Source organism: Nannobrachium achirus (genome assembly GCF_963921795.1).
Source record: "Nannobrachium achirus genome assembly, chromosome: 12".
NCBI classification, from domain to species: domain Eukaryota; kingdom Metazoa; phylum Chordata; class Actinopteri; order Myctophiformes; family Myctophidae; genus Nannobrachium; species Nannobrachium achirus.
Genome location: NC_137832.1, coordinates 42,643,123 through 42,660,379, shown reverse-complemented (window position 1 = coordinate 42,660,379; position 17,257 = coordinate 42,643,123). Strand labels below are relative to the sequence as shown.

The window sequence follows — 17,257 nt, the reverse complement described above, 5'->3', positions numbered from 1 at the left end:
GAGGGAAGTAACAGGGCTGAGATCTCATCTTCACATTTAATCACAACATCCACAGACTGCCATACTTTAAAGAAGGATCCGTGTTTATGTTTACTGCATATTCTGGTTTACTGTCTTTTCTGGTGCCGTTGTGTCCCAGAGTGACAAGAGGTAATGGGAACGAGGCGAGTTTTGTGGCTGTCAGTCGGACCTTGGATGAAGAATGCACATGTTTTCCATTCGTACTGAAGACAAAACAACAGCCAGTTTAAAAACAAAGCTATTTGGTCTCTACAACGGTGGCAACAAGTATAGATCATGAACCATGGGCATCTCCAGTGTGTACTTCTGATTCACTTAAGAATGCTGACAGTGCTGCTAGTAATCATTTTGCCAGTTTGCTCAGCATGTTTAATAGATTTTCCAGCTCTGCAGTTATGACAGAATTCAGTGGAAAAAAGGGGAAGAGTTCAATTGTGCTAGATGTATTAGAGTACTTCTGTTGAAAGTGGGGAAAATATGTGCAACTTATGTATGGCTAAAATTAGAATTACTCAAAGAAGTAGTTATATTAGAGGATGGAGCGTTCTACTCACCCCCACGGATTAGAGAATTAGAAGTAGATTAGAGAATGGACAAATCGAGGGTACCTCACCTGGTTAGATACAAAGATACAAAAATAACAAATGTTTATAGTTGAAGGCCAGGCTCATTGATTGAATGATTGAACATTTTATTAGACAAAAACGGAGAACAGTACACGTATTGTCAATACAATAGAAATGTAGTACGGTACAAGTACAGTTAAACACCCTGCCTAAAAGGAACATCCCAAATAAGTCCTTTTACGGTCTTTTTTACGTTGGAAGTATTCAATTCATGGACACAACAAATAGCAAGCAAATAAAACATTCAACAACTTCACACTTATGAAAACACTATATGTACAGGATAGGGGAAACAAGGGGGTGGGGCTAAGGTAAGGGGTTTCACTTCTCGCCTGTCTATGGGAGAAGTGATAACTACCTTCGTCTCTGGCCTCCTGAAAGGTGAGTTTTCAGGGCAGTTTTGAAGGATGCCAGCGAGCTACATGGGGAGGTAATTAGCCTCATAGGCTGATTTTGGTCTAGAGGGGGCGGATCCACTGGCTGAAAACAGCAGGTGGATCCACAGATATAAAAAGCTAGATACCTCCTCCGCCGTTCATTGGCGCGACTGGTCAAACACCGCTGGCGGAAGTGCTTAACTGTGGAACTGCGGAAGGCACTCTGCCCCCTCCAATGGGAAAGAGGGAGTCCTGCCAGTCCTGCATCTGATTGGCCTACCAAGCTTCCCATTCTGTGACGCACAAGGAAGCGTCCTTCAGAATTCCCAAGAGCCCCGCCACAGAATTCTGGAGGCTTGAGTAGAGTTATTGGGAGGCTTGCCAGCTCTCTTTGACCAACCCCCCCCCCCCCCCCCCCACCGGAGGGAGGTATCTAGCTTTTTATATCTGTGGGTGGATACCGTGGATCCTATTGGTTCACAGTCAATCTGTGCCATGGCCCGCCTCCCACTTCCTATGCCAGAAATTGCAGCAGGTTACCCCAGGCTTTTATTTTTCTTCCTATCGCCAAAATGAAAGCCTGGGTTTCCGAGCCTAGGAGGTAGTCAGGGAATTCCACACCTGGGTGGCAGTGTTGTAGAAGGAGAATTTACCCATTGTCTTATGGGTTTGTGTTATCAGATCGTTGTGTGCGCTCCCTCTAGTGTTGTGGATGTGGATGTCAATGGGCTCAAGTGATGGGAAGAGACTGGCAGAGAATTGCAAGCCATGACGAGAGCTTTATTCAAAATCTGCTCCTCACGACTCGCAGGCAAAGCAGTGTGCTATGCTTCCAGGCATCCCAGCTCATGGGACTTTTGACCAAAGCTATAGTTGCGACCGTAGGTCGCATTTACTATCAAACCCTGCACAAAGTGTAAGTCCGTCCGTCAGTCCGTCAGTCAGTCTGTCTGTCACACCTCACACGTCACACTCTTGCCCTGCTCATATCTCCGCAACCGTTGCCCCGATCCATGCCAAATTTTGCACACACCTTCCTTACCTGCCAAACTACAACCTCCAAGGACCCCCGGAGCTCCAGGGACCCCCAGGTCCCTGGGGGACCCCCAGATGTAAAAAAATGACCAAATGTGCTAAACTGACCAAATGACCACCCCCACGGGGCAGCTCACGGGGAATTCCCGGGGACCACCCACTCCTGGTGCTCCAGAACGGATGCAAAAGTGGTGGCGCCCCCAGTGGAGGACCCCCTACACTGCAGCTCACATAAAATGCTGTAACTCCGGCTAGGAGCGACCGGGACAGCCGGGGCCGGTACCTATTCGTCCGCCTTGCCGGCGCGGAGACCCCACCCCTCATTTCTCACATGGCCCTCTTCTAGCGCCACCATGAGGCCGATTCTTGAAAAACACATTTTTGGACACTGCTCCTACAATTTTTGCCCTAAAATCACGCAAATCGGTACACAGTATGTCTACACTCATCCCATCAACATGAATCTCTCCCATATAGCGCCACCTCCAGGCCGATTTTTAAAAACACATTTTTGGACACTGCTCCTACAGATTTTGCCCTAAAATCACGAAAATCACTACACAGTATGTCTACACTCATGTCATCAACATGGATCAGGAAGATTTTGGCAAAACACATTTTTGCCCTATTTGTGGAGATCAGTGTCGCTTATCTCCCGATTAGGGAGTGTTACTGGTATACAGTAGGGCTATTCTGCTAGGGCATTCACAATAGTGATTTTTTGTATTTGAAATATTCGACCTCAAAGTATTCGAATAGAAATATATATATATGTATTTTTTCATCCACTAGAAACGAGCAATTCTCTTTCTAGTAGTGACAGTTACATTAGCTGGCTCTTCCTTCCTCCATCATGACATCGAGTTTGCCGTCTGGCCGCTGTTTTTCCCACTGGTAATTAGTTCCGGGAGACAAAACGTGACACATGACATCAGTATAGAGCATTAACCAATTCATCCACCAGGGTCATTGACAACTCATTCTTATGACTTCCTATCTTGCCCAGCTGTATAAACCATGAGGAAATACGTTTTTTTTTTTTAAAGAGATGGAAGAAATATATATCTAATATTCGACTTGGGTGAACAACGTTGAATAGTGACTTTGATATTTGAATATTCTGTGAATACCCTAGTATGCAGTAGCTACTAGGGCATTCATGAAGAGTGATTTTTAGTATTCGAATTATTCTACCTCAAAGTATTCGAATAGTCGAATATTCTACTGGAAATATATATCTATTTTTTCATCTAATAAAAACGAGCAATTCTCTGTCTAGTAGTGACAGTTGCAAGCTGGCTCTTCCTCCATCATGACATCGAGTTTGCCGGCTGGCCGCTGTTTTTCCCACTGGTAATTAGTTCTGGTAGACGAAACGTGACGCATGACACTGACATCAGTATAGAGTCTATAGACCATTAACTAATTCATCCACCAGGGTCATTGACAACACATTCTTATGACTTCTTATCTAGCCAAGTTGTATAAACCATGAAGAAATAAGATTTCTTAAAAAAAAAACGAATATTCGACTTTGGTGAACAATGTCGAATAGTGACTTTGATATTCGAATACTACAGTTCCAGTAGCTTGTGTTTGTGTTCAATATCTTTATTGATTTTTACCTAGTTTCTTCTTTGACATAACACCTCATTCATCCTACACCAGTAAGACTCCCTAATCGGGAGATAAGCGACCGTAGGTCACTTATCTCCACAAATAGGGCAAAAATGTGTTTTGCCAAAATCTTCCTGATCCATGTTGATGACATGAGTGTAGACATACTGTGTAGTGATTTTCGTGATTTTAGGGCAAAATCTGTAGGAGCAGTGTCCAAAAATGTGTTTTTAAAAATCGGCCTGGAGGTGGCGCTATATGGGAGAGATTCATGTTGATGGGATGAGTGTAGACATAGTGTACCGATTTGCGTGATTTTAGGGCAAAAATTGTAGGAGCAGTGTCCAAAAATGTGTTTTGCAAGAATCGGCCTCATGGTGGCGCTAGAAGAGGGCCATGTGAGAAATGAGGGGTGGGGTCTCCGCGCCGGCAAGGCGGACGAATAGGTACCGGCCCCGGCTGTCCCGGTCGCTCCTAGCCGGAGTTACGGCATTTTATGTGAGCTGCAGTGTAGGGGGTCCTCCACTGGGGGCGCCACCACTTTTGCATCCGTTCTGGAGCACCAGGAGTGGGTGGTCCCCGGGAATTCCCCGCAATAAACCCCTTCCCACCCTCCTCTCCTGCTACACAATCCCTCCCGGTCAAAATAAGACAGAATTGGTTTTCAGAACCTTAACAACTTCTGCTTAGGGCCCGTTCACATTGAGCCGATCATTGAGCCGAACATTGAGCCGATCCTGTAACAAAATACATTTTGAAATGAAAAGAATGCTATTGGCTTGGGGGCACCATTGTCTCTGGTGAAACTGGAACCACACCAAATATCGCATTCAAAGGATTGGGGTCCTGTATGAGAATGTATAAAATATTTCTGACCAAAACTTGGATTACCTTGGACAGCCCACAAAGGGTAGCCAGGTCCTGAGTCCTGACCACATCTCAGACATATTCGGTCTAAACCTGTTTCTGGATAGATGAAGCCTATGCAATGCTTTAAACTGATGAGGATGACAGCACCAAATTCACTGCTGAATGCCAAGTTACTCCTGCTGGCTGTTTTTGGAGCTGTGTGGAACACAAGCTCCCTATACGTGGCCGTGTGTGTGGGTCTGTCTGCGTCCGTGTCTGTAGCCTAAACTTCGGCGCGTAACTAGTGCCGCACCATTTACGCCACTCGCAATATATACATCAAAATGTGCGGCTCGGCCGGGAATGGTGTTCTATTACCTTTCGTTCCGATCCGCCTTAACATGCCGACGTAATCGGCAAAAAACGACGCTTAATTGTCCCCATTGACTTATAATGGGACAATGCAAGAAATCACTTTCAAGTATTTTTCTCTCGTAAACCATAGGAGCTACAGTTTCAAACCTCGGAGAGGAGATTCATAATGATTTTAAGAATGAATCGAAAAATAATTACATCACTCGGCCTCATGGTGGCGCTATAACGGCCCACTTTACGTTTTGCCCCGTAACTCTTGAACCGTAGATCGGAAAATTAAAATTCTTTTTTCCCTGGATTCCTTGGGTCAAGACGCATCTCCCCATATAGGCCACGCCCATTCGCGCCAGGATAGATTTTCCGCCATCTTGAATTTTCTCCAAAACACACTTTTTGCTCCTTTTCCTACATATTTTCTTCAAATGTCACAAAAATCGGTACACATGATCTATGAGGTGGGTAAACCACCGCTCAGTGTCTGTCTGTCTGTATGTAGCCTCTGGTGTAGCCTGAGTACCCTGGGTGACCAGAGAGGTGCTGTTGAGTCTAGCCTGCCCTGAGCATCAACTGCAATACACACACACACACACACACACACACACACACACACACAGCTCCACTTCGAACAGAGGTTCGATTTTTCCCTTTCTTTTGACAATGGGTTCCCACATTGCTCCTGCTAATAGCAGTCCCCAATTCCATCTTCCTTTCACCTGCTCCAGAGAGTTTGTGGGCACATTTAACTCAAGTTAAACAAGTTCCTGTATGTGCTTGGTTAGACAAGGGTCTTTAGGGCATTGAAGGAGGAAAATTATGGTTCTGTTTAGAACAATTTGTCATTCATAAACACCATCCTTTATTCAAAGTTAAATGAAAATGGCCTGAAAATGGAAATACAAAACATGGAAATCTCAATTCATATACAGTATGCAAAGTTTCACGCCGAACGGTCCAACGGTTTACGGACAGATGGACATACAGCCTGCCAGCCAGCCAGACAGACAGACGGACTCACAGGAGAGAAAACACAATCCCTCGACTTCGGTCGTTCTGGCCTCCTAGCGGGGATAATAAATCATTAGGTAAAACGATTATTGGATAAATAAGGTTTAGAATTGAGAGAAACCCTGCAGGAAGAATGCAAAGGTGACTTTGGGTAACGTTTATTCTATTATTAGAGTGGGCACAAAAGTCATGCAGTAATAATACTAGTATATACAGATAACCAGTAAGACTCCCTAATCGGGAGATAAGCGACCGTAGGTCACATGTATACACAAAGAGTAGGGAGCAGTGTCCCCAAAAAATGTGGACGGATCCATGTTGATGACATGAGTGTAGACATACTGTGTACCGAGTTGAGTGATTTTAGGGCAAAAATTGGAGGAGCAGTGTCCAAAAATGTGTTTTGCAAGAATCGGCCTCATGGTGGCGCTAGAAGAGGGCGGACGAATAGGTACCGGCCCCGGCTCTCCCGGTGGCTCCTAGGCCAAGTTAGGGCATTTTCTGTGCGCTGCAGTGGCAGGGGGTCCTCCACTGGGGGCGCCACCACTTTTGCATCCGTTCTGGAGCACAAGGAGTCGGTGGTCCCCGGGAATTCCCCGTGAGCAGCCCCGTTGGGGTGGTCATTTGGTCATTTTTGCACATTTGGTAATTTTTTACATCTGGGGGTCCCCCAGGGACCTGGGGGTCCCTGGAGCTCCGGGGGTCCTTGGAGGTTGTAGTTTGGCAGGCAAGGAGTGTGTGTGCAAAATCTGGCATGGATCGGGGCAACGGTTGCGGAGATATGAGCAGGGCAAAAGTGTGACGTGTGACGGACTGACTGACGGACGCACGGACACCTGGTGGAGCTTTCTGTAGTAAGTGCGACCTACGGTCGCAATAATTTATGGGACTGACCCCAGTCAATGTATAGTGTGCAGGCAGCCCATATAGGTACATTACTGTGGATATGAAGGCATTGAAGTTTGCCGTTAAGTCTGTGTCGATTGATTTACACTTCGATATCCTAGAATTTTACTTTGTAGTTCATAGCCATCTGTGCCCCACCACAACCAGAACAAAGGAAGGGCTTAAGAAAAGATCATAAATCGTTCAATTATGTTTTATGGGTATTATCACTGCTGGTTGTCTTAAAGATATGATACTGGTGGGGGTGGGGGCCAACATGACATTCTGTGAGGAAGAGTGGACTAAAACATCCAGGCCGGGTAGAATATTACAAAATACAAGCCGAACAGTTTACATTAAACCTGTTTAGCTGACGATGAATGCATGAACAACAACTTTTTTATCTTCGCTTCACTTTGCTGGTATCCAAGGAACAATAAAGCCTGGCTGCTTTAATTATATAGAATTCCTTTAATGTGGCATCTTTCAGTAGCTTTTTGATCCTGTGGCTGAGTTTTATGGGGTTTCTTTCGCCTGTTGCAGTGAATTGTGTCCATATGTTGCCCAGAAAAGCCTGGGTAATGCTTCTGGATAACACTCATATGTTAAGGTATCAAGCAAATAAAATCAAATGGGAAATTATAGTACATCTGGAACAAACAGTGCAGAACAATTTAGCTATCACTTAACTTTGAGTTGTTTAGTGCTTACCCAGATTTAAAACGTATTTCCCAGTGCTAGTGGCATTATAACCATCGCCTCTTATAAATGCTGTGTCGTCATGACTGTTGTATAATACGGCCACCCCACAACTGAGCTGGCATGGAGAAAACCTGAAAAAGGTTTATTTGACAAACACTGTTCTTTCATCAAAGGGAACTGGCAATGATCTGATGACGCATAAACAGGTTTTTAGTCAATAAGTGCAAGATAAACTGGACCCTTTATCTCAGCAGGTAATGTCCCTTGAAAAGGGACACGGCCAGAGTGCATTGTGGAGTAGCTTTACTTGATTATTAGGTACTTTTTGAAAGTGTATTACTTTAGTTGCCTTCATCTGATTTTAAAACAAGTTGCCACTTTCTCCCAGGTGGTTGGTGCAGTGCTATTACTGTAGATCATTGGTCTGCATCCTGAATGAGATAAAGGCAGTCCACACCAATGCAACTCCTTGCAACATGCAACTATTTTCAACTATTATCCCCAATGGCAGTTGCAAGCTGTTGCATTGGTGCGGTCTGGCCTTGAAACTGTTTTGTTGCAAGGAGTTACTTTAGTTGACAGTGTTTAGAAAAGAGAATTCATTATTTAAATGTTTTCACTTATTTAACACATCTTGCACTTGAAGTTAATTCTGAAAGACACACATTAGACTGAACTCATTCATTTTGATATGCAGCCCTTGGACTTATTGGCAGTATACCAACCTAACTCCTGATTTTTGTATGTTTGCATCACCCTCATTTAAAGTATAATTGGCAGGAGGAATGGAGTAAAGTATAACGTTGAATTATAGTCTATTGACTCCATCATGATAAATAAGGGCTTTGCACACACATTTGAATGTCATTTTCTTCGTCATCCTCTTACACATACAGTATACAGTACACACGCTGACGTTATTAGCGAATAGTTATGATGACATGTGTTTGCTTGCCAAGCAAGTGCAAGGTGGACAAACATAATCGGTTTATAACTGGTACCATAATACTGCTATTAGTACACAATTAACCATCATTTATTGATTGGTCAAGATAACATATGCTGAATAAACAAGAATTCTTGCACGAATATTTTTCCATGTCATCCAAGCAGCTCCCCCCTCCTCCTCACAAACACACTCCATTGGTCAATGACCACATGACATTTAGTTAAAGGGGTGCCATGCTGATAAAAATCTTGTCTGCATTGCCAACATTATGCCTTTATAATACCATTATTCCACCATCATTAAATGATTAATCTGCATAGTCTACAATGATTAGGGATGGGTATCGTCTGCGATACTTTTAATGGTATCGATTGCATGACGTCGATACTATCGGGTATCGGTTCACGTAAAAACGAACGATACCTCGTTTCGATACTCTGGAACGCACCCTTGGCCGGTTGCATCTGTAACAGTTGGGCTACTGAGAGTTTAATGACTGCTTTAGTAGGTTACACTCGTTACTGTGGAAAATAGCCGACAATAACCTATAATGTTTATTATTATGATGATTATCCAACGTCTATACTCTCCGCTCCGCCACACTGTGTGATCATCATTATCACCTCAGCAGCGGTAGAGCAGTTATAAACTAAATAAACTACTCTAAGATCCAGGACAAAATTAAGTTTATTAATTATTATTATTATTATGTTTAGTTCACACAGATTCCTTGACCAATGGTTATTAGCCGATGTTGGGTACTGTTCTCGTGAAAACGATAAAATATATACTGCAGTATATAAATAAAGAAAACAAACGGAAACATTGGTTATGACATAGGTAAAAGTGTTTAATGGGCCAGATTTGTCATTCGACATATCATAGAAATCATGCATGCAATTTACAATGCTATAGTAGGTGCTATGTTGCAAAACTAGAAAGTATATATAAATACAGCTATAATTAAAACAAAGGGCCAAAATCCTGAGCAAAAGTAAGAGCTGTGCCCTAAAGACATTGTCTGCATATAAAACTAAATCTCCCCTCCCCCAGACTCTTTGTCTCCTAACAGTTGCATTTAAACACATTTTGGAGTGACATTAAAGTAGCCTGCCGATTAAAAACACTCCTTGTCAAAGCCCTATGAACAGAATAGTTCGCAAATAAATTACAGGCATAGCATTTACAAAAAATAACACATCTATAAAGCTTTAACTTTTTGTCAAAATAATGCAAAAAAGAAGCTCACTTTCTAATTAGACTGTATAAATACATCCGCTGTTACATTTCATCACAATCTTCAACAGGTGTTAAGACAAATTTCGAGTGGCATGAATCAACAGCAAATAAGGCTATAAAAGTGCTCCATAGACTGTCTATCACAGAATGCTTTTCTTCTCTAAAGGTGGCTTTTATGTGACTGAAGAGAAACACTATTAAGTAACATTTCCCCTCTGAAATGCTAACACCCGCTTCCCTTCAACTACGGGCCGTAACAGTACAGAAGTGTGGTTGTACAGGTCATGGACACACAGGAATGTTGTTATTGGAAAAGGGTCTCCACTGGCCTAACAAACAAAGGGCAGATTCAATCCGTGGCCGAGCCTATTCATGCACTCGTCCTGTGCTCATCGGTATTTGCCAAGCTCGCACTGGGCAGTGATAAAGCCATTCTAATTACTGGCTTGTCCTTTTGAACTGGCCCGCTCCTGATTTCAAATGGGTTGCTTAGTCATAGTACAGGTCCACATTTCGCCTCCTCTGCAGTTTCCCTTACTCTCGATTTTTACAACATTGTCACTTTAGATGCAACTGCCATCTTCTGCTTTCTTCAGTGGGGGTTAGTTGTTCTCCTGTGACACTGTGTCCACCTATGGAAATAGTACATTTAAAAAAAACGAGTCAGTACCTTGCGCCATGACTCTGATCATTTACTCTACTATAGCAAGTATTCCTAATGCCACACATCGAGTGTACATGAACACACACACACATACACACACACACACACACACACACACACACACACACACACACACACACACACACACACACACACACACACACACACACACAACACAAACTTGAACACGAACTTCAATAACACTACTAGAGCCTAGAGGTGTGTGTTGAGGTAAGCAGGTGGAGTTCATTATGTACTAATACAGTCTTATCTTATCTCTTGTGTGTTGTAATACGATGAGCGAACTAGACATCCCTGTGGTCAAGGTATACTTATGCAATTGCTAGATTTCTGATAAGGCCAGTGCTGTTGGCAAGTTGAAGTTGAAGTTTTTTGTTTTAGAAATGTGACAAAAACCCCAAAGTATTATTGAACTCAAGTCTCCATGGCGTGAGTAATCATTAGAAAAAAAGTCATTTTGGGGGTGAACTACTCCTTTAATACCGCTCAATAAGACCTAACATCCTACAGTATAAAATATAAGATAACATTCTGCATTTATTAAGTATGTTGCCTTGTGGAATGCAGTGTTCCAGTTGAAACATCTGGCAACAACTGGAAACAGATTCCCAGAATGAGTATGAAATGGAAACTTTCCATTTGTCCAGTAAATGTTCACTGTGTCTTAAAATACTCTAGGGGGGCTGCCAAACTTGCTTATAGAGCAGTGCTTAATGAGGCTGGAAAGACTTAATGATAACCACAAATTTCCTGCATTATAATGCCTTTTTATAATCAAGTTCATATATTGAGCCAGGCGTTAAAGTTTGGCGTTAGCTTGGATAAAGTGAGCTATTTTAAAGTTAAGAATAACTGAGATGGTTTTTGCTTTATCAATGCCAAGTTGATCAGGTTAATAAACTCAACTCCAGTAAGCTTCCTATCGCTTACCTCTAAACATTAACTTTAAACAATGAAAGCTGTGGCATAATGTTTTACAGCTTCAAAATATACTTTGCTGTCTGGTCACTATCAAGATAAGCTCACTGTAAAATAGTCTGAAGCCGCATTTACAGTATACTTAGTTCCATTTCTGTGTTGTGTGCTACTGTACAAAGTACATGAAAGCCCTTAAATACATGCTCATAGTTATTTGAGAGAAAGTGCATGAATAAATGACAGGTGATGTACTGTAGGTGATTTGATCCATTATTAAATTCTGAAATTCTCTTAAATCTATCTCAGCCTTTAGCCCGCTCTCTCTCTACACACACCATGGACTTTTGAACAGAGAGACTTGTCAAGTGGCTATGTAAAAAGAGTTTTGCAAGGGATATCATCAATTACATCACTTGTCCCCTTAAAGATATAGACTTAAATTTGATTATACATTATATCATAATCTATTCTGTACCATGAAACCTTTTTTTTTTTCTTCTTCTCTTTTGGAATTTGGCTTTTTAATGTGCTCTGAATATGCTTATAATATGAGTTTTTCTAAAGTAATTTGAATTGAACTGGTGTAAGGTTAGGGGTAATCTCATAGATAAATATATAGAATGTAAAATTCCATTCACAGCAACGCTCTGCTTCTATGTCAAAAGTAGAAAAGGACGTAATCAATCAGTGAAGGTATCTTGGCGTGAATGTTCGATATGTATATGCATTGATTATATGTATATGGTATGTAACAATAACGAAAACGTTGCTATATTATCATGGGTCCGCAGCGGTATCTACGATAGGTATTATTGTTTTTATTTTATTTTGGTTTATTTTGATCATGTGTGTATATTTGCGTAGATTTACGTAGAAAATCACACTGGTCATTTCAGGAAAAAACAGCCTGGTGACGCGATGTTACAGACAAAAGCAAAACATCTTGCAGACACTACAGGAATTATATCCAACATGAGAATCCACTCACAGAAACTCGTTGAATCACAACAACCTGTTAAAAACTTAAGTCAGGCCAAATTACTCTAAAATTAGCGTTTGGAACCCACTTTCCCAAGGACGAAGAAATAACAAGGTGGAACAGATAGCCAACATCTTAAAGGAGTAGTTCAACCAAAAATATACTTATTTTCTATCAATTACACCAGGGTTTCCCAAAGTGGGTGCCGTGATGCCAGTCCAGGGGTGCCGCAGAATAATTTGATAATATTTGATATAATATTCATCGATGCTGTGGTTCAAGTGGTTAGTTTAAAGTTATTTTCAGCCTACCGTATCGCAGGTGGATCATTTTGCATATTTATGCAGCGTAATATGATGTCATATTCTAAAATCTCAACTGTGAAGTAACCTCTGGATTTAAGAGGTTACTAAACACGCTGGAAACGGGTGTTTCGTAAGGTTAGTAGATTGATTGTGTTAATGGTCAGGTCATCTAGAGTTTCTGGCTTCATCACTTGGGTTTGCTCCTTGACTGTGCCGTTCTTATGTATTTTATGTATTATATATTGTGATAAATATTGTATCTTAGACTTCTTGTTGTTGATATTAACATATCGTGAATTTCCGATATATCGTTACATATATAAGGAAGACGGATAAACATGGAAAAAGTGTACTTTTGACCTATCTCTCTACTATGAATGTGTGGGTAATCCTAAATTAGCCGCTTGAGTTTTGAAGAAGAGAATATATGACAAGGTTTCTTACAAATGGAGTCCTTTCTCCATATTTGCTCCAGAAGGTCATCTTGACGGTGTTCTTGTGTCCTGTCCGCTGGTCAAAGGTCTGGCAGCTCTGGAAAGGAGGACTGTACAGGTGCAAACTGGCGGCACACTCTGTATGGCTGCCATTTTCCACCCGATGCAAGCCAATGGAGTCTAACACACACACACACACACACACACACACACACACACACACACACACACACACAAAGATACACACATCACACATTTATACAATGCGTATGCTACAGGAATGTAAAGTACTGACATGTCATACAGCTGTGAGATGGGGGTCAGGGGCTTCGGATCAACAGTCAGTTACTGACCGTGCCCTCGCCAAACATAACACTAGGGCTCTGTCAGCATTGGGCTAAATAGCTGGTCTTGGAACCTGAACACCTTTCAATGCACCGGATTGAGTAGTGGCTGAGAATGTCAGTGGTACAGGGAGCTACCAAGTATGCATAGCTAGAATGAGTCCTGTTTTAGCAATACTGCACACAGCTCTTGAGCAAATGAAACATGTTTGTTTCCTTGTACAGTAGAGAACCTCCAATTGTTTCCTATGGCCTAATCAAAACCAATTCAGAATTCTTGCATGATTTGCAGTTTCATTGAGATTTCCTTTGCATCTGAACAACTTTGTATTGAAAAACTCAAAACTGAAACAAGTGTTGCATTATACCACCCCTGCTGCAATTGTAATTGCATTACATTCTCAGCTATGGTGGTGAGGAGCATGCAGTGCCAGTGACAGTGTGGGGGGAAAAATGGTTTCTTCTCACCGTTGATGTAAGCTACACTGTTTTCCTGTAGGATTCTCTGTGATTTCTGAACCATGGTGGATTCGTTCTCGGGCCACTCAAAAAGCGTCTCCTTCAGTTGGCCCTGCAGCAGCTTCATGAAACAGTGGGAGTCTGTGTGGTCATGGATACTACTGCAAAGTGTACAACACACACACACACACACACACACACACACACACACACACACACACACACACACACACACACACACACACACACACACACACACACACCACAATACAGTGTCAGAGCTTGTGCTTTACCTGAGTTCCCCTCTGGGGATTAACACAAGTTTATCTTAGGCATCTCATCTGCCACACAGGCATTGTTGCTGTCAATTAAAAACATTGAAAGACTTCAGTGGGGCAGTGGGGAAAGGCCTTTAAGGTCCACACAAAACATGATCATTTGCAGACATTTTGCAGGTATTACTATTTTGTCTTACTAACAACAATAACCAATGAAAAACTACTGGTGGCCAATATACTCCGTCAGGGACGTGCAGAGAATGTTAGAGAGGCAGGGTCTGACATTTCTAAAGGGGCCTTTTGGTGAAAATATCGGAAATAGCAGACCTCCAAGCTCACAACGCGTTGTGCTGTGACGCGTTGTGAGCTTAGAGGTCGGCTATTTTCGGTGCTTGATACCACACTGAACTAAGAATAATCAAATGAATACTAGAGATGTGGCCTAACGGCATGGATTTCTACACAGAGAGGACAATTCTTTCAACATAAGACGCTGCATTCAAGTTCAGGAGAGTTTGGACAAGGCAATTCTCTTTAATGCTGCCTTCAGGCATGGCATGAAAAGAGCAATTGCATTTCTTTCACCATAGTAAAAACTGCATTCTGGAGAGGGCACTTTTTTACAGACGGGTAAAAGGGCAGGGGCTCAAGCCCCCTTTGATGTCTATGTGTGCAGGTGGTTTTGATTTGTGTCAACATCTCACCTGCCATGACCCTCTCCCCAGCACACAATCATCAGATTGAACTTCCCATTCCCTTCATCCACCAAGTTCCTTGTGTACCTGCAAAACACAAATATTCCTATAAATGCAGCATACAGCTGTTGAGGAAAACAGCTAGAAATATAGGCCTACAGTAATTATGAATAGGCTACCTATTTATTTATTTGTAGATTTGTAGAGTCAATTATTTTCACGATATATTCTATGGTGAAGTGAGAAGTAATGAAAGCTCCAAGTTGGACGGGAAAGGGTAGGTGAATGTTTTGTTGTGTTTATAATGTCCTCATTTACATAAACCATTGGATAATTCTTGTTATGTTGATTGTGTACATGTTTGTATATGTTTCCTGTATATTTCTCCCTGTCTGTCTAAGAACACTCTGCTCTCTATGCTAAATAAAATAAAATAAAACTTAAAATGAAAAAAAAAAAAAAAAAGAATGAAAAAGATTCTGTATATAGCCTATACAGGGACCTCTGTATATCCATATGTTCTTATAATGAATTGTGAACATCTTGATTATCATTAGCTAAACATAGGTCTTTAATTACTTAGACTCGAAAGTAGGATTGTGGAAGAACACTTATATAGCTCTGCCTCCTTGGAACATGTTGTTCAGGTATATCATAACTCCTGAACTCCCCAAGGCTAGAGAGGCATGTAGAGAGGCTACATCTCTATTTTACCAAATAACACACTACCATGTAATAACAACTCTACAAGTCAGTCATGTGAGAAAAGATACTGACTCAAGATTATCAGGAGAATATGTATAAACCATAACAACCAAAAGGAAATATCTATTACAAACTTGTAATTCCTTCATGCATTATTTGTTCATAAAATTACAGTTTTAGTTCCTGCATCTAGTAAAGTCAACCCCCGACTGAGCCAAATGGACATTTTACTGGCATTACTTCATTGCATTGGCGGGGTTCCCTGCATCGCCTGCATGCATGTGCATGTTTTTATCATCACATCATCATTTTCGTCCAGTACAGACAAATATTTTCGAGGCAGCTGCAGCTCCCTGGAGGGTGATGATCATACCAGCACATCAGCGGGGTGTGTGTCTGTCTCTAAATGCTGATTGGATGATCCAGCCAGTCAGTCAGCCACCCACTTTCAAATGTACTCCTCCTCTCTCATCAAAACACTTTTGATGAGATTTTTTTTTTTCTCCTCAGGATTTTGGAAAAACACTTAGCCCACAGTTTACAGAAATGTACAATTTGCATAAACACCACGACTTAACTGCTGGGAATTGTGTTTTGGGGATGTGGAAAGTAGAAATGATCAGCTGTAGGCTACACAGAATTTGCTAGGCATGGCTTGGAATATTAATGATGTAAACAAGTCGCACCAAGAGTGATACCATATTGGAATGTTGCTACTTTCCAACGAACGAAGGTTTTATGTCAAACACCGATTTTATGTTCACACATTATTAAAACATTCTCATATGGACACAGACGAATGAATGAACATAAGACATGATATATTTCAAGGATTTGCTTCAGTGGTTTTAAATAATGCGCACAACAGATTGTGATTGCATTGTCACAATCTGAAGCTGTACCTTATATGCAAACTTCTAATAAATAGGCTATTCAATTAATCAATCAGTCATATGACTAGACGAAACTTATTTTATTCATTTTCATGATACGAATAGCAGCCTGGACCTATCTACACACACATTGGCAACAGTCTAGTCTACAATAAGAGATCCAAAAGTGAATTTGATCATCAATCACCCATGCAATGTGGGCTAAGCGCAGACCTATAATTCAAAGTAAACGTGTTTACCTGTACTGGTCGAATTTGGCGAATTTCTTCCATTCCTGTGGCTTGCTCTCATATGCTTCCATTACGTGCTGAACCTCTTCCACATTTACATTGTCACTTTCAAAAATAGCATGCAATATCTTGATCAGGTCATCCAGAGTTTCTGGCTTCATCAACTCGGTTTGCTCCATGACTGTGCCGTTCTGATGTATTTTGTCCTCTTGGTAAAATGCAATGCGCCCTGCTGATGAGCGCGGTATACTTTTATAGCGCAGCAATTTGTGGGCGAACTTGTGTTGGACTGTACCATTAGGCTATGGCAAAAGGTGCTCGCCCACAAAACAATACAATTATACGAAACATTGAGTTATGAATGCACAATACTTAATACGTAATGTTGATAACTAATTCATATATAGGCCTAATCATTGCCATTTTTTCTATTAATTTTTAATGAAAGGAGTTGTTTATCTCACACATTAAGAACTTGGACTAATCCTCTTTGTGCCCAATTCATTCCTTCCACCACGTTGTCACTACAACATTCCCCTCTGTGGGATTCTATTACTTTGGCTTTTCACTCACAATAGAGCTGCTGCTTTCTTTTTGTGCTCCTTCATACACTGAATGGACAATAGAGTTGCCTAGCCCTCTATAGCCTATA

At 41.6% G+C, this 17,257-nt stretch overlaps 1 protein-coding gene across 1 annotated transcript; it reads right to left on the bottom strand.

Moving 5' to 3' along the window:
• Positions 1-9,270: 9,270 nt before the first annotated feature.
• Positions 9,271-16,817, bottom strand: cdo1 (cysteine dioxygenase, type I). Its single transcript, XM_080737856.1, has 5 exons — positions 16,615-16,817; positions 14,787-14,864; positions 13,814-13,965; positions 13,012-13,181; positions 9,271-10,312 (listed from the first exon to the last, which is right to left on the bottom strand). Exons 1-5 carry the CDS (start codon positions 16,782-16,784, stop codon positions 10,283-10,285), a joined length of 600 nt encoding a protein of 199 aa, XP_080593982.1. The 5' UTR covers positions 16,785-16,817; the 3' UTR covers positions 9,271-10,282.
• Between the last annotated feature and the right edge of the window lie 440 nt (positions 16,818-17,257).

What these genes read in the sequence shown, in the direction of transcription:
- cdo1 (XM_080737856.1), bottom strand. Translation starts at nt 16,784, where the DNA reads ATGGAGCAAACCGAGTTGATGAAGCCAGAAACTCTGGATGACCTGATC. An exon ending in GCCAAATTCGACCAGTACAG is followed by an intron (nt 14,865 to 16,614) that starts GTAAACACGTTT and finishes TGTGTTTTGCAG; the next exon opens with GTACACAAGGAACTTGGTGG. An exon ending in CAGTGTAGCTTACATCAACG is followed by an intron (nt 13,182 to 13,813) that starts GTGAGAAGAAAC and finishes TGTGTGTGTTAG; the next exon opens with ACTCCATTGGCTTGCATCGG.